The sequence below is a fragment of the Gymnodraco acuticeps genome, unplaced genomic scaffold (genome assembly GCF_902827175.1).
Source record: "Gymnodraco acuticeps unplaced genomic scaffold, fGymAcu1.1, whole genome shotgun sequence".
NCBI classification, from domain to species: Eukaryota; Metazoa; Chordata; class Actinopteri; order Perciformes; family Bathydraconidae; genus Gymnodraco; species Gymnodraco acuticeps.
In genome coordinates, this window is record NW_022990440.1 from 2,850,714 (window position 1) to 2,871,631 (window position 20,918).

Here is a 20,918-nt window from a genome sequence, read left to right on the forward strand (position 1 = left end):
ACTAAAGAGAACACAATGTCCCAGAGCACCCTACAACAAAGACTCATCGGACCATACCAGACAGGAGAGATTCAAGAGTTAACCATTGTATCTCTCTTTGGGAAAAGATGATGTAAACCACACACCATGTGACAATGTAATGAATAATACAGTAGATGGGGAGAGAAAGGGAGATAAAGGGGGGACGCAAACACAGTCAAGGTTTGATGAGAGAAGAGAAGGAGGGTCATATATTATCAAGACGTATACAGAGACTGGTTGTTCTTTCAGGGAAAGATGTGCTGGCTGCCGATAGACCAGCATTTGCTCCAGCCCGGTGACACCACCTGCAATGCCCGCCTACCCTCGCCGTGCTCGGTGGCTCAGCTATTGGCTTCTCGCCTGCGGAGGATCGGGGACCAGCTGGAGAAAAGCTGGACGGACGGGGAGACGGAAAGCGGCATTAGCTGTTGCAGAAAGACGGTTAAGGTGACTGGGAAAGGACACCTGAAGAGCTTTCTGTACACTGCTATACACCTCACCGTGCTCGTGCTAGTCGTCGCGAGGCGACACCTGTAGAGCGCGAGGCGGGAACAGTAGCAACAGGTGCGTCAACAGTGTCACTTAATGTTGTATTTGATAAGCTAACCTCTAACAGTAAAGAGCAAAACAATTACTAAGATATGAAGAAAAAACTGGTATATTATCTTGAAAAAGTTTAATTTGGGCTATGTTGTGTTAAATTGGTTTCGAACGACTGCTGTAAGAGGTTAATTAAAGTGAAAAGAACATGGAAGGCTATTTGTGAGCCCGGCTAGACCTTAGACGTTTTTTCATCGTGTTTTGGTTGAGGAAAAAACTACTTATACGTTTCTTTGTCTTTCAGATTATTGTGTCAAAAAGAAAAAAATATATTTATATTCTCCTCAAAGTCTGGAAATGTTTCCATCCCACAACACAGTTCTTCATAAATATCAGAGGGAAACATTGTAATCCTAAAATTACACTTAACAACACGTGAATAATGCTTTTTAAATTATCTATTTAAGTTTGAATTGATCTGATTTTACACTTGTCAAGCATTTAGTAATTGTTATGTCTTGAGTCTTGTGAGTAGGCTACTCTGTCTTAAAACGTGTATGTTTACTGTAACGCAGGGGTACGTTGGTTAGCAGTAATTATCCACAAAAAGCGCATGCAAATGTAAACTAAGTTTTGAATGTAATTTAAGTCGCATGATTCATAATGAATATTTTTTTTATTTGGCAATCTTATCGGGTTTTTTTTTATCTGCAGTTCATTTGGTTGGTCATTGTGTGTTAAAATGTCTATTACTTTTGACAAGGTGCCCATGTTTCTGTCAGGAAAATGTATAGCATGTTCCTAAAGGATTTAAACCTTTAAACCTTAAAGTCTAAATAGGAATTGTAAACAAATGCAATCGTTTACATCGTTATAAACGGCTGTGTTAATTAATAATAACATTTAATGTATGGATATGTTGTGCTAATTACTTGTATTTCTAATATATTATGTAGATGGTGCCTTTAGGAGTAGGACCATACGAGGAACGGCTAACATCATTTGCACTGAAAGCAAGGATGCAGGAGTCTGAGGAGGCGGTCATGAATGGAGGTGTGCAGCGAATATGACCCACAAAGGGAGAGGAAGCAGCGGATTTAAAAGCGTGTTTCAGGGTCGGAACTTTAAGACTGAATAAACTCAATGTGTCATGAAGACTTCATTAGGCCATGGCAGTTTAATAACGAGCTGACAGTGACACACTGAACCCTCAGCATGCCCGTCCTGCCCCCATGTGCCTCTCCGACTCTCTCATCCCAGTTACAAAACGGTGATGTAATGCTCCCCTGGTGGTGTGCAGGGAAAATCTTACGAATACACCTCATTTGACTTCCACCGCACCCACCACGATGTGAGTGCACAATGACAGAGTTTAGACTGATTCAACATTCAAATGTATGTTAAGCTACAGTTAAGGCTAAGTTAAATAAGCTAAGTGTAAACATGTAAATACTGAGAGGATGAATGTTTTTATAGATGTTTTCTACAGTGTTTAGATGATGTTTAAACATTCTTCTGTGCTTTATTATAATTATCAGTTGGGGGCAGTGTTAAGTGGCTTTTTGTCTTAAAGATACAGGACCTGTTCATAGGAAGCTATGCTGTTAATGCTGTCTGTGATTACTGGAAATAAGCTTTCTCTGATATATCAAGTGTAATGTGAGCAGCATTTCTGGAACTGTCTTTTATAAAGTGTGTGTTATTTATACTAATGAAATATTTCATATGGATTTTTAATAATTGATAATAAATGTTTCTGAAATAAATTGTCTGCAGGTGTCATTACAAAAAAACAAGAAATACACTTGACAAAGTAAGCTAAAGTACTTTAATTTAAAACTGAAAAACCTGCAATGCATTTTGCATTAAAGTCATGTGATATACAATGCAACCCAAGGATGAATTGTTCTAAATGTAATGATTCAAAATAAAAAATGAAAGTTTCCGAAGATTTGGCAAAGATTATCAGACATGAGTTCCCAATCTCAACGCAAATGAAAATATATAAGTAAGTCAAATATTAATAATTAATATTATAACAAAATGTTATGATTGTGTTGTCGTGCTTCACCATAAACAATTACACCATGTAAAGTCTGGTTATCAAACAGCCACACACCACCTTACACAATGAAAGTCTGAATTACCTTATCATTTGCTTACCAAGAGCCTGTTTTTACCTACAGGACAAACGCTCAAACTGATTTTCACAATCATTCTTTTTTTTTTTTTCTAAGTAAAACATCGAAAGTTTTCCATTTATTGCAAGCTATAAACCAAATCAAATTACATTCAATAGTTATTGTATAATAAAAAAAAAGAGTAGTAAAGACAGTATGTATATATGACAAAATCATAAAGTATAAAAAAGTGGTACATTTACAACAAATACAGCATGAATACTGTGACCATTTACATTATCACCACACTAAATCTAATTAATATTCTCGTTACAATCGTGTTTTTAGTGACATTTGATGATCACCGTAAACAAAGTTGCAAAGCCTGTGCCCATTGTGATTTAACAATGGTCCAATGGTGACACTAACAATTGTCCTAGCTTTGCGTTTCTTTTAAGTGATGTTGAGGATTTTGTTTGTGCATGTGGCTTCCAACTCCAGCTTAATTAGATGCTCAATCTGCCTTCACTGAAATTATTGTGTTCAACATCTGTTTGGGTCTTTTAAAATGGCTTCAAAACGAATCTTCCCTATATGGTGTGTTACTGCAGTTAGGCCTGCCCTGACTTGAAGAGTTAGCGCACTAAGATAATAAGATAAAAGATGACCCGGCATTATCTAACTTGCATCTCAGCACCATCATATCTCTGTTTGCGTGTCAGAGCTCAGTAGATCTGGAAGTGAGCCGAGGTCGTGCCGTCCTTCCAGCAGCGCAGGGTCTCAATGACGGTGGAGCGACACAGCGGACATGTTCTCTCCCGATCAAACCACAAGCAGAGGCACTCCTCACAGAACACGTGCTGGGGGGGGGGGGGGGGGGACATAATGCACACGCACAGATTACATTTTTGTTCCAGAGAAGAAGAAACCAACATTTATCTTTAAAATCTCTTGTTCAACTCCTCTTTACATCTTTGACTGTTGTTTTTTAGATATTATTGTAAAGTATGAATGAGACATACAATTTAGGAGCTTATTTTTTTAGCAAGAGCACTAACTAGTAGCTGATATTGACCTTTGACCTCCCTTTCAAGATCACAGTTATGATCAAATTATAGTAGCACTAGCATGCAATTGTTGTTTTCTTTCCAATTTATACTTGAAGAGTAACGGCCCCTACACACGGCGGCGTGCGTTGAAGCTTGCCGGCGGGCATGTATGACGCTCGACCAACAACCAATCACATGAATCTCCCGCCCCGGACACACAAGCAGCGGTTTGATTGGCTAGAGCTTGTACTGGCATATGATTCGATTGGCTTACACTTCTGTCGAAGCTTTAAAAGTAGAACATTGCTCTACTTTTGAAGCGAGCTACCCGAGCAAAGCTACCCTTCTGCCCATTCAAAGTGAATGGGCAGAAGCGTTGAAGCGTCAACGCACGCCGCCGTGTGTAGGGGCCGTAACAGCTGAAAGTAGTCGGACTGGATTCACTTCTGACCTATTGGCAGTGACAGTGACCCATCAGTAGTGCTGGCTGTTGTCAGAGGCTCAGCAGCCTTTAACTAAGAGGTCTTACCTGACAGAGAAGGGCTATGGGGTCTCTGAAATCTGCCTGGCAAATCGCACAGACATCCCCCGCCTCGCTGCACTGCTGACTGCCCGCCCTCACGCCATAATTCTGGATCAGACACAAAAAAGAGTGACAATTAAAAAAGGAATTAAACTCTTCCAGATATATTCTGAATTATATATGCAAAAACACAGCGTTGAGTATGTGTTTGTGTGTTTATTGATGTGAAGGGTGTCAAATGAATCTAAATCTGACCTGGGAGCTGCAGAGCATGACGAAGGCCTTGCGTATGGCGGACACACGTCCACAGATGTCGAAGGACTGCAAAACAATAAAGCAACTCTTCACAAGTGGTCCTATTTCTTTGTATTTAATATATGAAATTGCAGTATTTTGATGATGGGGCTGCATCAAATGTTAAGGGATTACCGAAGTTCATTTGGTGGGGTATGAAGTGCAGTAGAATTTAAAACATTTTACACAAAATCACCACGGTCAGCCTCATAGTGGTGCTTTATGAAAAATCATAGTATCATCAAAGTATGTATATGGATCAACCTCTTGGGACCATACATGTCATTTTAATAATTGTATCTCAATCCAGCCAGTCTGGACCAAAGTGTTGGACCACTTCGAGCAACGAACTTCCCTTTAGCCACACCACCTGCTTAATATAAGCAGCAAGAAGTCGGCACCTGTTCCACAGAATCTCACTTATGTTTCATTTCCCATCAGATTCACCGATAGCATGACAACACTGAATCAACCCCGGATGCACATCATCACACACTCAAATTCAGACTATTACTATTCCTTATCTTGGAAACACATACAGAGATAAACCCACACAGACACAGGAAACTGTCCATTCATTTCAAAACAAGCCCATAATTAAAAATGACATCCGCTGAATCACAGGAGTATTGAAAAAAAGCATTTTATAAATATTTACGTAATGATTCTATTGCCGTGCTTATACCATAAAAATGTTTCATTGTGTAAGTCTGGGTATCTAACAGCCACACACAACCTTACAATTGCTAATCAAAATCAAACTCTAAATAACCTCATAATTTGCTAATTAAGAGCCTGTTTTACCAACAGAAAGGACTAAAGAAATGGTAAAACATCCTTTTTCTTTCATTTCTAGCATTGCAAAACAAACAAAAACAAATCAAATTATGTTAAATAGCAATTGAATTGTTAAAAAAAAAAAGTAGTATAGACAGTATGTATATATGGCAAAATGATCAAGTATACATAAAATGGCCACACCACTAGCTTTATATAAACAACAACAAGTTAGCACCTGTTCCAAAGAATCTCACACCATCAGATTTTTGTGACACACAGAGCATTTCAACAATGGAAGCACATCATCATCACACTCATATATTGACACGTTAAAAGAAGTGTGGTCTATAATCGTCACGCAAGCCCACACACTCTTGAGAACACATGATAGTGACAATATCAGGGTGTAAATATGTTCAGCATTGCATCATTTAGCATACAGAAGTTTCACTACTTCCATTTTCCTACAATCTCTGTGATGACTCGAAACTGACACATGGCTCTAAATAAACTTTTTCTCAATAAGTCTTTTTAGGTTTTACAGTAACTGACATTGCTGTAACCACTAAGTTTAGTTTTCCCTTTACTGATGACACCTTTCAACTTATTGTGTTTAAAACCCAGGCCTAGATGTTGTAGTATAAATAGTACATCTCTTATAAATAGTATTGCCATGAATTCCTGAAAACATTCATGCTCATGGAACTACATTTTGACCTGCGTGACCCCACTCGTCTTGCACCACTTCTACTAATAAGAAACCAAAGCAGCCTCCAGTAAGACTCTTAGGGTAACAATATCACCATTATGTCAATTATTATTTCCAAAACATTCCTGTTGTTAGGAGTAACATACACTGTAGGCACTTAGACTTTAAGTAGAATAATCATATTGTAGGTCCTTCACTTGTCTCTTCATCTGTTGTCAGAAGATGTATTCTGATGAATTAAGCACATTTTTTGTAGTCTGTATTTGCATTCTCTCATCAGATTTTGAGAGATAAAGTAGAAAAATAACATTATCCGTGCTCAATATTTCTCTGCTGTGCACTGATTACCTTGCAGAGGCTGTAGATGATGATGAGTGTGGCTCCCAGGAAGTAGCTGTTTGACGGGTCTTCTCCCATGATGTACTTGTACCACAGCTGGATGGGGACCAGGGCCCGAAACAGCTGGCTCAGCTCCTCGATCAGCAGGTAGAACTTACCCTGGACAAACAAGCAATGTTAGAAATGAAAGAAGACTTCTATAAATGCTCCAATCAAACTGTGAGTTTAATGTGCCCCCATTTATTATTTTTAGACAGACAAAACAACAAAACAAAAGCATCCTTTTTCAGTCTTCAACACAAAAAAGAAAAGTGACACAATGTGTGTGTCTTTCTTTGAAGCACTCACTAACTGTCCAAAAAGCCGAAAAGGCTTCGGGGCCCTCTTCTATCTAGTCAAGAGCAGTGCGGTATTAAAAGCTTAAAACAGCATGCCTCCAGCCCAAACATGGCTGCTGTCCAGAGCTCCACAGTTTCACAGCAGTAGATGCAATTTCCTCACACTGCAAGGGAAACTGGCAGCGACTCTTTCCACCTGCTACCCAGTGCCCACATTAAACCCGAACCCTACGGGGGCTCGCTAGCTTCCTTTAAAAAGGGCCCCTTCCCTAAATAATCACAGAAAATAACTTCTGACTGCCACAAAAGTGTGTCAAGTGAATTGGGGATGGCTAAAAACAGTGGCAACAGGAATGAAGGCAACCTTGATTCCCCGATGGCCCCCGTGGCATCCCAGCTTGCGTAATGACTTCCTGGATGTCGTCTGACAAAGATTGATGACTGTGGGTAAAGAGCCACAAGCAGCCAGGTTGGTCGGGGAGAAAGGCCTCTGCTAGCGGCCAATTCATCTTCCTCATTGTCCCCATCAGCCTCGTATCCCACAGTGCCCATCACACCCACGTAAGAAACTGTCAAATTGAAAGTTTGGACGCCAGCCAAAAAGTTTGAGTAAGCTCCACTGCAGGCCTTGTTGGAGCGGTTTCCTGCTTATTGGGTTTCATTACTTTGTCGGATCTCCCAACTGCATACACTTAAAAATATAACTTTACATTAAAGTCATCTGCAAAGCTGTTGTTATTACAGTTTTATCTCAGTCTATATAGGTACACGGGTTGGGTTAAAATGGTTATGGCCACAAGATTAGTACTGTGATATCCAAATATGTTTTATTAGCCTTCTTCTAAAAAGGTGTCATGGGAAGTTTCTGCCTAACAAGCTTCTTCATTCCTTATACAACTATTCTAACGCTGATATTTTAAAACAGCTTAAAGAGGCCCTGCCCTTTGGGGTTTTCCTTCCCTGTAGTGTGTTATATAGGTCTTGGTGCATGTAAATGGTCTGCAAAGGCTAAAATCCCAAAGTTCCATCGAGGCAGTTTCTCTCCCAGCCCCCCGCCTCGAACGCTTTCATTGGACTCCTCTGTTTACTTAGTAACACAATGACATCACTAAGTAACACTCGCGCTTCTATTGGCTCATGCTACTACAAATTGTACGACGTGATGGGCTAAGGAGCGGGATATTTCCAACACATCTTCAAGCAGTTGACCAATCACAACAGAGACGGCCAGCTAACCAATCGGAGCAGACTGGGCTCTGGTTTCGGACAGAGGGTGAAAAGAGGTTCTGCAGCACAGACAGTATGAGAAAAATAAATACTTTTTTGAACATTAAAGCAGGTAAACATCTCACAGTAAAGGCGCAAAATACAATTAACCTGAAAATAAGCATAAAATGTCCTCTTTAAATCGTTCATTGTGTACATCATGTTTGTTTCTTAGCAGTCTTCTTCACTGCTACATTTGTTGCTGCTCTACGACAACAACACTGCTGATCATTCAGTAGAAAAAACAGCAGGATGTTAATTGCTGCCTGCATGTGTGCAGAAAACAAAACTGGGACCAACTTAGTTTCAGTTGTTACCCATCCTGTATTTTCAATTGTATTCACCTGCACCTGAGTTCTTCCTTTATTTATTCCAAACCAAACATTTACATTTGACTAAGTCCGGATGTAATAAGAATTAAATGATGAGAAGGTAATCAAGCAAAAACGCATGAATGCACATTAATCAGTTATAAATGATTTCAAATAAATAATTACTCTTATACCCTTTCTTGAGTCATGCCCTTACTTAGCATTAGAAAAAACAGATTGACGTTAGGCCAACCACATTTTGGAACGAAAGTGTATGCCAAAAGACTCAGACACTTATTTACACATTTCTTGTTGATAAACAGTTGATATGAAGACTCAAAGCCTTCAAAAACAAAGCTGTCATGGAACTTCTGTAAGCGTGTCTGCAATTACTTGAACAGACTTGCACTGATTATGTAGGTTCATTAGTGTATCTGCCATTGGATGCAGTAATGAAGACATACTGTAGGCTGATTACTTGAGTTCATGGAGTTCAGGAATAGACAAGAAGACTGTTTAGCCTTTATATTACAATACACTGATAATGCAATGTGGGACTGTGAAACTACATGTGACACATACAAGCTGTACAATGATGTGTGTGTGTGTGTGTGTGTGTGTGTGTGTGTGTGTGTGTGTGTGTGTGTGTGTGTGTGTGTGTGTGTGTGTGTGTGTGTGTGTGTGTGGAGGGTACAGGTAATGGTCGAACTCTAGGGAGGGATGACCTCACCCATGCAACCCCCTCGAGGGCAAATGAGCTCAGTTGCTGGCTGCCATGGTTCTGATAGGCCTGTAGGTCTGTTTATCAGTGGAAAATGTAATCCTAATACTTTTAACCCCCCCCCCCATCTCCAACCAACACACACACCAGGAATATGAGCAGCACCTGTATGATAATCAAAGTGTGTGCGTGTGTGTGTGCGTGGTAATATTCCGTTGCCTCAGGCCAGACTAACCACGCTCACAGAAACCCATGTTGCACACGCTCACCCAAGGAGTACCATTTAAAACCTTATGAATACAAAACAGTTTCACACTGTGACCCTGTGGCACTTTCTGCACTCGGTGGAGTATTTCATCATGGCTGAGCAGGTTTTCTTTAATTATCTAGAAAGTTAGACAACTTTGTAAGTGAACTTCCTGTGACTTATATCATGGTCTTCATGATTTATGGATAAGGCTGTATACCTGAAACTTAAAACTCAGATTAAATGATGGTAGAGTGCCACACAAGGTCTTCCTCGGTTCAGTAATGTGTTAAAATGATAAATCAAGCCCTTTTAACAGTGTTTACTGTTAAACAGCTGTAAGTTGAAGAATTACATTATATAACCTGAGTTTTAAACCAAGGTTTTCTGGCATGTTTTTGCTGTCAGATGATCACAAGTACAAAAGTTAAGCCATAACTAGTTTGACAAAAAGCTCAAAACATTTATAACATTTGGGGAAATGTTAAAATGCACGTAATTAGAGCTGATATTAACAATACGTTTTATTATGTCTTAACAAAAATATTTTTTGTATTGTCTTCTTACAATGTCTTTGCATTTTTGCGTGATGATATAAAATGTTTAATCAACCTACAAAAAGAAAACTAAACAAATGTGTCAATTATTTCAACACAAACATTGTTAAAAGGTCAAACTAATGAACTATTAAAATGCTATGCTAATGCTTGTGTGATTGTTAAATGTACAGGCATAGGATATAGTTGTAATTTATGGGTATAGTTTGACTGCGTGTCCCATGCAAAAGATGAATAATAAAATCACATGTCCTCTAGATCAGTGGTTCTCAACTGGTCTCTGGCCTCGGGACCCACTTTTTCCTTTGTCAATACATCGCGACCCAACATTTTGAACCACTCAAATCTATTCAACAAAAAACCATGCTGTAATAATTAAAGTGAACTATAGTGCATCCCTTCACAGAACTAAAGTATGCTTTTAAAAAAGGTTTAATGAGATGATGGAATCAAAGCTGAACTTAACATAAAAAGGCACATGCTGAAAACCCAACCCCAGAAGGGGGGTCTGGGGGGATTCTCCCCGAGGATATTTTTAGAAATACTAACATATAAACTACACATTCTGGTACACTCTGAGAAGAAAATAAATAAATCTATTGCTACCCGACATATTAATAATATTTTATGCCATTGTTTGTGTTTCACTTTGTTCTGACAGCTGAACTTACTGCTCCTCACAGAGAGAAGAGCAAAGAGGAGAGAGTTTGTGTGAATTACTTTAAATTGTGGGTAATGGTAGATAGCCCCCATTGTTCTGTGACCTGTCAATCATCAAACCGGGGGTCATATTTCATTATGTGTTCATTTGTATCTGAAGTTGTACCCATGGATGTATAAAGAATAGTTCTACCGCAAAATTATTCTCCGCGGGGACTTCCGGAAACAATCTTGATTCTGATTGGCCAGAAGACTCGAAAAACATCAGCAAAGATGTCTTATTGAGAAGATGATCACTACGTGACAGAAGTTTTCAAAACCGTTTATGGTCTCCGGTACTTCCAGTCCAACGCCTACTGCATGCACAGCGTTAGAAAATCGGGCCTTCAAAATTAAAGTTAGATTTTTTTTCCTACACTCGCACATCTGCGATCCACTTGAAACTGGTCCGCGACCCAAAAAAACACTGCTCTAGATGTACCGAGGGACAGAGGGATACATGTGGAGTACTTACCCTTGATTTGAAGGCCAGGAGAATCTTGGGCAAAAAGAGAACAAAGCATTTCAGGCCGATGGTGAAGTACTTGAGGACAAAGTCAGTGATGCCCACGGCCCAGATCAGATCAAAAAACTCAAAGCTGTTCAGGTTGGGCTTGGCAAATATGAGGCTAGAGAAGAAAGGAAAACAACATCTAGGTGAGTTGTAATAGGGAGGTCTGGTGTTTTTCTCTTTGGATGGTGGACTGAAAAGCAACAGAAAGACAAATGCTTGAACGTTCTGGAAACAAAAAAAATGAAATAAACACAAAATACTCACAGGACAAGAGCAGACAAGAAGAGGAACGCTCCCTAAAGGAAATGAAAGTCAAAATAAAATGGCTTACAGAACACAAAATGAGTGGAAAAACCTAAATGAAATCCAAAACAAAAGATGGCACGCAAAGAAAAACACAGCTATTATTAAAATACCTGCTTGTACACTACCTGAGGTGCAGCTCCTCTTGACTGAATGTGTAATAGATGTACATTATATTCCCTGCAAGGAACATGATGATCCACAGAGCAACCACTACAGAGCGATCCGCCTGGTAACATAAAAGAAACACACAGCTATTTTAGAAAGATAACAATACATTTCTCTACACTTAAACATTTCAATACCGGTAACTGCAATAATGTCACCTTATTAATATGTTCTTAATGAAAAGTTAATAAAAACAAGACTTAAATACTGATAAACACAAAATCATCAGCCTAAGTGAAGAAAGACTGTATGTGTTAAGGTGAACGATTGTATATTGCTGCTATAAACAAAGAGGTGTAGAGAAAACAATGAGAAGATATAGTGATGCACTTATTATTCAGTATTTAACATGTTAAGCTGAAAAGAACAGATACCGGTTTGTGTGTTGGAATGTCATTCTGCGATTACAGAAAATATGAAAACTGTCAAATCAACAGAACAATAACAGTTTTATGTATTTTAAAGGATTTCAAAAACATAAAAAGATTGAAATACGGTATTTAAATACCGGCAAAACCAACAATGAATGATGAATCAAACCTAGCCTGAAACATTTAATTTCTCGGGCCGAAAATGCATTTAAACCATTAGTTCACCACTTTGTTTCCAGGTGCACAGCTGTTTTATGAACGCTTACTGAGGAGTAGTTACTAATACTTATTTTTTTTTTTTTAAATGTACATCTTCTGTATGTGTGATTGGCCTTTGAGTTGCGAGACAAAGACTTGCTACGCATGTCAGAAGGTGTTTAGAGGCAAAATAAAACATTGTAGTTTTTGGTCTTTTCTTGGGAAATTAAGAAATATGAACGAGTCTAGCCTTATCCTTTAATAGACATGTGTGGAAAAACATAGCGTTAATTTGATCTATGCCTACAGTAAATATAAGTGTATAAGTATCAGAATTGGCTCCGAAAAAGTAGAGTGTTGGGAATATCTTTAAAACCTGCATCAAACCAGAAGTTAGGAAATGTGCGTTTTTTTTATACCCGTAATGATACTTGGTGCCTACAAGTGGAATTGGCATAGGCGAAGGTGCTGGCCATGCCCACACACACAGCAATACCTGCAGGAGAGAGGAGCAACATCATAAGACCTTATGCTTCTGATGATTCTTTGATGTTAGTAATGTAAACAATGTGAGCCGCACTATTACTCCACATGCTGGTGTACCTAGCTTATGCTGGAAGCAGACTTTAGCCAGCAGAATGAGGATGAAGGGGAAGCCTCTCTGCAGCCATGTGACCACTGCCTTCAGCTCAGACAGGGCCGGGGCCGGGGTGGAGGGGTCTTCTTGCGCCTCCTCCCTGGAGCTGTGCCTCTCGGAGCCGACGGCTGTGGTGGCCTGCTGGAGCAGAGAGGAGGTCCTGTGCTGCAGGGGCTGGTGGTGGTGGTGGTGGTAGGGGTGGTGGTGATGGTGGTGGTGGTGCGGAGGTGGCCGAGGGAGGAAAGGTCCACCCTCTGTGCGGTGGGGGCCTCCTTCTTCTCTAGACGACGCAGTCATCTGGATAAAAACTTCAGGGGGAGAGCCCAGGACTAAGCCGGCTGCCTGGAATTGGGCAGAGGAGACGGAGCCGGAGGGGACACCCACCAGGCCGGAGAATATCTGCTGGGGGGAAGCGGGTGAGTCGGGTTTCAGGCAGTCAAACACACCACCCTCATCCAGGCTGCTGTCTGATCCCAGAGTTTGGCTTCGGCTCCTGGGTGGGAAAAAGGTACATTAAGTGAGGATGTGACTTTTCTGCTAAGCAGGGGCGGATCTACGGGGGCCAAGAGGGGGGCAGCTGCCCCCCTAACTTTTGTGTCCCTAAAACTGTACTTGTAGAAACAAACCTACACTATGTCCACAAGCTTCTTAAGCAACAAAACAAGCAGTTCATTAATTAAAAGTGAATCATTTTAAATATCATTTTAGGTCCGTTAAAAACGTAGCTACAGCCCTGCATTAAACTGCGGTGCGGCGTTCACAGACCGCGGCTCACACCGCTGCAGAGAGACCGAACTGTCCCAGCACCTGAAGGTGGATCAGCTTCCCCTTGGAGCATTTCCCCTTCCACTAGTTTTGTTTTTACTAAGGACGAGAGCTTGAAACAAAATATTAATAAAACGCTGCCGTTTGAATCGAGAGCATTTAACAGACAGTTGCTGTTTGGGACGTTACATTACAAAATACTACACAGACAGCGCTAAATCCACGTAAATTACACATCACAGCAATGAGGCCAGATAAATTAAACCAGGATACATCCTTTACTGTTAAACTGGATCTAAACACAGCTACCTGTGTGCGTTTGATAAATACTTTCAGATTTTATATTATATGCTACTTATTATAGCTACATGGCCCTAACGTGTAAAGTTATACAAGCATTTGTACCAGTGCTTTTCACAAGTAGACTCTTGCAGGCCAGAGTAGCTGGAGTGATTCAACAACAACAAAAAGACATATCTGAGAAGTGATCAGGACGAACAGAAAGAGGAAAAGGAAAAGAGAGTACACTGAAGAGACCAGGAGGGTCACAGCAGGAGGAAGAGGAGGATATGAAGAGACCAGGAGGAAGAGGAGGAGATGAAGACGTTAGTGAAGAAGAATAAATGTATGTGAGGAATAAAGATGAAGTGTCAGAAAGAGGGACAGAGGCAGGAATCAGGAGGCAGATGAGACTCCAGCTGGACCACATGGTATGTGCTTATTCTCCTTGCATCCATTAAAGCAGCACAATCTAGCAGCTCTTAGTATTGACAAATATTTGTTGAAATGTGTTGCTGCACAGGTCACCTTAGCTCTCTTAAGAGATGGGTGATGTCATTTGTGTACTTAATTATAACTAAGTACTTTTGCTGTACTTACAGTAACTAAATTCTAGGGTATCATGAGTATTATTTGCTGTTTTATACTATATTTTAGTTTGTTTGTCTGAACACCTTGTTTCTCTTGTGCATTAAGAACACTTGTGTAAGGGCATGATTTAACAATAAATTATATATATATATAGCATAAAATACCACGTACTCTCCGCCCTCCCATGCCACCCTGGCATGACCTCTTGCCCCCCCTTTGCCACCCCATGTAAAATGTTTCTAGAACCGCCACTGCTGCTTAGGTTTGTGACCAAATCACAAATCTATTGAAGGGTGCTTTGATCACTAATATAGCTTGGCCTCCACCTTGGAAGCACACTCTTGTTTAATATATGATTTTAAGCATAATTATTTGGATAAACCTTGACTGGAACAAAGAGGCCTTGCCAAAACCATTAATAAACAGCTCTAGGCTGAATGCATGTCGAGGGGGGGAGGCAACATGCATTTGGATGTGTATTTGTGAAAACATATAACTAATAAAAGGTTTCTTGGAGCTATTCTTCCCACCTTTCAGGGGGCATGCCATCCGTGTTGCTGCTGTGTCTCCTCTGCATGGCATCACCACATGACCCAGCCCTGCAATGCAAATCAACATCATCTGTGAGACTGACAGAGAGGCCGGGTGTGAACGTATACATTCAGCTATTCTGCTTATTGTGTGTCTCATTCATTATACAGTAAGCTGAATAACAATATAGACGACATTACCTGAATTAGCACAGTGAATTTCCCCTCAGCTCTTGACATATTTAGTGTCAGGTTAGCTAAGTTGATGATGCTGCTGCTGCAGAAGATGCTCCGACCGTCCAGCTCTAGCTACCAAAAACTTCCGGTATGGCGTCATCGACGTCGCTTATCTACCCAATCAGCGTCCTCCTACTAACCACACCACATCCGCGTTGGAAATTTGTTTTGCAGATGGTGGTTGTCAGATTCTGCTGGATAAACATCACCGTTGGTGCTTGTTTGAAGTAGTGTTGGACATTACAGAAGTGTTTTCTTCAAAGGAGGGGAAACTGCGTCACTAGGCTGCATAAAAGCTTATTAGTATTTGTTTTTATCAGCAGTGCCTGGCTTATCCAGGACAGAAAGCTAGTGCTAACAGCAGCTAGCTAGCAGACTAACAAAGCAGGCTTTAGTGATGAAACACCGTTAACTTGCCTGCATGTCCAACAGTTGACTGTTTTAGCTGTGTTAGAGCATATTTCCTATTTACAGCCATTGCCCGTGTAGTGTAATTATCACTAAGCCTGCAACATGGGTTAGCTAACGCTTCTTGACACTAACAATACAACGACTTTCCTCTTGGTGTATTTATCACATTTGCTGTCTGATAAAGCTAACAAACGTCAGTAAACAGATACAGTTTTGCTCGGTTATACAGTGTTTGAGCGAGTTTCATCACGTATGCACACATCGTTACATATTCCTGAGAAAAAACGTCAGTCAGGGAGTTGATGCCCCAGGAGGGTTGATGTTTTGGACTGTCACCGGACTCCCCCTAAGAAAGCCATGCTATGATGGTGCTACGGCGGCTACTGAGGAAGCGATGGGTGCTGGGAGTAGTCTTCGGACTGTCTCTCATCTACTTTCTCACCAGCACTCTCAAACAGGTACAGACACTACACTAACACTAAAGCTAATTGGTCCTGGGTACATGTGATTTGTTGATGAAATGTCCAGATGGAGGTGTCCTTCTTCTTTTGCACCATAGAAGAAGTCTCCTGAAAGATCAAGGTGCTCTTGCACATTGGTGCAGTCATCCTGTACATGCAATATTGCCTTAAATGAGTCCTGCTTAATATATCATTGTATTGTCTCAATGGCTTTATATACTTAATATTGAGTGACACAAGGACACTGGATAGGAGAGGACAATCTGCTTTACCTCATGAACTGTTGACATTACATTTTATACAGCCCCTAAAACATATTTAAGTAAATCGTTTTGTCTGATCAATAATATAAAACCCAAAGATATTCAGTTTACTATCACAGTTTTATTTTTTTAAACAGCCACAAGTTGACAAGTTGTAACTAGTGAATGTTCTGCATGTTTGCTGAAGATTAAGAGATTATATTATCTCGGTTTTGATTCTCTATTGACTCAGCTCTATCTGATATAAGTCTTACATTTCCGACTTTAAGTCAACTTATTGAGGCAAAAGTCTGCTGCTTAAGACACTGTCTAATACAGTGGGGAAAAAAAGTATTTAGTCAGCCACCAATTGTGCAAGTTCTCCCACTTAGAAAGACGAGAGAGGCCTGTAATTTTCATCCTAGGTACACTTCAACTATGAGAGACAGAATGGGGGGAAATAATCCAGGAAATCACATTGTAGGATTTTTAATGAATTAATTGGTAAATTCCTCGGTAAAATAAGTATTTGGTCACCTACAGTACAAACAAACAAGATTTCTGGCTCTCACAGACCTGTAACTTCTTCTTTAAGAGCCTCCTCTGTCCTCCACTTGTTAACTGTATGAATGGCACCTGTTTGAACTCGTTATCAGTATAAAAGACACCTGTCCACAACCTCAAACAGTCACACTCCAAACTCCACTATGGCCAAGACCAAAGAGCTGTCAAAGGACACCAGAAACAAAATTGTAGACCTGCACCAGGCTGGGAAGACTGAATCTGCAATAGGTAAGCAGCTTGGTGTGAAGAAATCAACTGTGGGAGCAATTATTAGAAAATGAAAGACATACAAGACCACTGATAATCTCCCTCGATCTGGGGCTCCACGCAAGATCTCACCCCGTGGGGTCAAAATGATCACAAGAACGGTGAGCAAAAATCCCAGAACCACACGGGGGGACCTAGTCAATGACCTGCAGAGAGCTGGGACCAAAGTAACAAAGGCTACCATCAGTAACACACTACGCCGCCAGGGACTCAAATCCTGCAGTGCCAGACGTGTCCCCCTGCTTAAGCCAGGCCCGTCTGAAGTTTGCTAGAGAGCATTTAGATGATCCAGAAGAGGATTGGGAGAATGTCATATGGTCAGATGAAACCAAAATAGAACTTTTTGGTAAAAACTCAACTAGACGTGTTTGGAGGAGAAAGAATGCTGAGTTGCATCCAAAGAACACCATACCTACTGTGAAACATGGGGGTGGAAACATCATGCTTTGGGGATGTTTTTCTGCAAAGGGACCAGGACGACTGATCCGTGTAAAGGAAAGAATGAATGGGGCCATGTATCGTGAGATTTTGAGTGACAACCTCCTTCCATCAGCAAGGGCATTGAAGATGAAACGTGGCTGGGTCTTTCAGCATGACAATGATCCCAAACACACCGCCCGGGCAACGAAGGAGTGGCTTCGTAAGAAGCATTTCAAGGTCCAGGAGTGGCCTAGCCAGTCTCTAGATCTCAACCCCATAGAAAATCTTTGGAGGGAGTTGAAAGTCTGTGTTGCCCAGCGACAGCCCCAAAACATCACTGCTCTAGAGGAGATCTGCATGGAGGAATGGGCCAAAATACCAGCAACAGTGTGTGAACACCTTGTGAAGACTTACAGAAAACGTTTGACCTCTGTCATTGCCAACAAAGGGTATATAACAAAGTATTGAGATGAACTTTTGTTATTGACCAAATACTTATTTTCCACCATAATTTGCAAATAAATTCTTTAAAAATCAGACAATGTGATTTTCTGGATTTTTTTTTCTTCTCATTTTGTCTCTCATAGTTGAGGTATACCTAGGATGAACATTACAGGACTCATCTTTTTAAGTGGGAGAACTTGCACAATTGGTGGCTGACTAAATACTTTTTTGCCCCACTGTATGTGGGATCTTCTTCTTTTCAATGAATAAATGAATTTAGAGACATTTGAAGTATTCCAACTAATGTCAAAATCAACAGTTTTAATGTCAGCAGCATTATTTCCAAAAATGTGAATTTCTAGTCCTCTTGCATTTTCTCACTTCAAATCTTATCATATTGTCTGACCCTTATTCCAAACTGTATTAAGTTGGTGTTTAATGGCATTTCATGACCCTGTGTGTATTTTGCAGGAGGAGCGGACCATTCGGGACCGCACGCTCTTAGAGGTCAGAGATCCAGACCATCGCATCCCATGGAAAGTCCGTTTTAACCTGGGCAACAGTAGCCGGCAGATCACTCAGTGCAGGAACTCCATCCAGGGCAAGGCGCTGCTCACAGACGAACTTGGTGAGTAATGCAGCAGCTACCACTAAACCTGATAACATCGCGGCTCAGCGAGACCGTTTCGTTTTCTCTCATCAATATCTATGCTTGTCTTATATGTTTTACAGGATACGTCTGTGAGAGAATAGACTTGCTAGTGAACGGCTGCTGTAACGTCAATGCGCCCAGCTCCAGGCAGTACATCTGTAAGAGCTGCCTGGCCAACGGCTGCTGTAGCGTCTATGAGTATTGCGTGTCTTGCTGCCTCCAGCCTGATAAGGTAACCTGTCCCATCAAGGATGCTCAGGGGCCTGGGTTATGACATAGTCCCAATGCTGCATCTTGCAAAACTTCTGCATGATCATAAAGTGCACATTTTTAGATACTTTAGCCCTCAATATTTAACAAAGACAGAAACAGGTTAAACTGATTTGACTCATTCTCACCCTCTTATCTGTGTGCTCGTCTTCAGCAACCTCTCCTTGAGCGCTTCCTGAATCGTGCAGCTGAAGGTTTCCAGAATCTCTTCACCGGCGTGGAGGATCATTTCGAGCTTTGCCTGGCCAAGTGCAGGACCTCTTCACAAGTATGTTATGAGACCAACAGCAATGAAAATGTCGCAGTCTGACAGAGCACAATCCTATATTTATAGAAACACAGACATTTGTCTGAAATCTTCCATTTGAGTTGTGTTTACACTAAGCATAATTTGTGAACATTTCTCACAGACACACAACCTTTGCAGATGCATTGATAAGTCATCATTTCACAATAAGTAAAGTCAACATTTAACAAATACTGTATATTGGTTTACTTGGGACAGTAAAAGCTAGAACAAAGATATGCGCTACACTTTCCTACATGTTTAACTATGATTCATTGAATGAGGTTTACCAACATTTTAAATACATTTTTATTTTCCTCTTTATAAATATTATTATTTTGGATTGATATCATACATAGATTCTTAAGAGATAGAAAACACACATGTATATCCATTCAACCCTCTTGACATTTGCTCTTCCTGACATAAATTGCTTACCAAATCGAAATGTAAACGTTTTCTTATTTTTATTGTCGATCTCTTTCGATAAGAGGATCAAACAAACTCCTCAAATCATGGTTTTATCGTTACTCGAGCTTAATAAATGTTGTTATCTATGAAATTCCTGATTTATCAAAATTGTTATATTTTAACCCTACTTTTCTTTATAATTATATGAAATGAATTCTGTCTAATCTTTTTCCCTCTCATTTAGAGTGTTCAACATGAGAACACTTATCGAAACCCTCAAGCAAAGTACTGCTACGGAGAGAGTCCTCCAGAGCTCCTTCCTGTCTGAGCATTTGACTTCCTTCTCAAGTTAAGCAAGTTCAGAGCGTCCCTGTTTGGACACCCCAAGGTGCTTGGAGAAGAGACTCAGCAAATGAACTGCCGTCTTGGACAATTTTTGCATTATTGGGACAAAGAAATGGAAACCTCAAAGACCGACCCCATAATGGACAAATGCTGTATGTGATTTGATTATTTACACTTCATAAGTGCATAGAATGCTTCATTCATTCATCCGTGATGATCATCAGGTCTACGTAGCAGGCAGCTCCTCCATCAGGATTCACTTCAAACCGGTTTATGTCATCGAAATAGTTTTCATTTTTTTAAAAGTAAGATCTGGTTCATGTTTTGTTAAATCATAACAACAGCAAAGAATGTGTCATTACTTGTGTGTGTAGTGCATGCATATGAAACTGCTATTTAATAAAAGTGACTGTGAAATGAAATGGGTTCTCAGTTCTGCTTTTTATAAATGGTGGCATTTTGAATGTTCCTGTTACTGGTCCAATTAGCAGTTCAATACTAGAGTTAGTACTTTATCAAAATAAAGAATATACTATAATGAAACGACCAAAGGCTCAAAGACAATTTATGAGTTTAAAGTAATTCTCCACCCATAATATGACCATTTGCAATCAATTTACTAAATAACCCCATGTTACCTTTATACTCTTGAAGAAAACATTTTCTTGGATGCCTCACTGGTGAACAAAGAAAAAGGGGCCGCGCGAACATGGCCCGTTATTAATTCAACACAACATTTTCATAAACAGGAATCTAATCAAATAGGGTGATTCATAAACTAATTACCGTTGTAAAGTATGTAGTGCTGGAGATCAAGACTTGTGCTCATTTAATTTGCCAAACAGAAAATACGTACAAGGAAAACCATTTCAAAAGCTGTTTGTTTAAAACATTTTGTTGTTAACTTGCAAGACTGTTTTGAAGCTCATTCAGAGCCACTAAACATTGGAACATTTTAATCTATATTAATTGATGTCTTAATTTGGGGATGGCGAAGCCCACATCAATCTCTGTTACCCTGTTGTTGTTCTGTAGCTT

At 40.2% G+C, this 20,918-nt stretch overlaps 2 protein-coding genes across 2 annotated transcripts; one reads left to right on the top strand and one right to left on the bottom strand.

Moving 5' to 3' along the window:
• Positions 1-2,375: 2,375 nt before the first annotated feature.
• On the bottom strand, positions 2,376-15,212 carry rnft2 (ring finger protein, transmembrane 2). Its single transcript, XM_034225203.1, has 10 exons — positions 15,072-15,212; positions 14,871-14,939; positions 12,672-13,198; positions 12,488-12,564; positions 11,460-11,560; positions 10,990-11,143; positions 6,385-6,534; positions 4,509-4,574; positions 4,260-4,361; positions 2,376-3,541 (listed from the first exon to the last, which is right to left on the bottom strand). The coding sequence occupies exons 2-10, from the start codon at positions 14,915-14,917 to the stop codon at positions 3,407-3,409; spliced, it is 1,359 nt and encodes a 452-aa protein (XP_034081094.1). The 5' UTR covers positions 14,918-14,939; positions 15,072-15,212; the 3' UTR covers positions 2,376-3,406.
• A 9-nt stretch (positions 15,213-15,221) lies between these two features.
• On the top strand, positions 15,222-20,302 carry spring1 (SREBF pathway regulator in golgi 1). Its single transcript, XM_034225205.1, has 5 exons — positions 15,222-15,976; positions 18,388-18,544; positions 18,649-18,800; positions 18,993-19,106; positions 19,780-20,302. Exons 1-5 carry the CDS (start codon positions 15,881-15,883, stop codon positions 19,861-19,863), a joined length of 603 nt encoding a protein of 200 aa, XP_034081096.1. The 5' UTR covers positions 15,222-15,880; the 3' UTR covers positions 19,864-20,302.
• Positions 20,303-20,918: the final 616 nt, after the last annotated feature.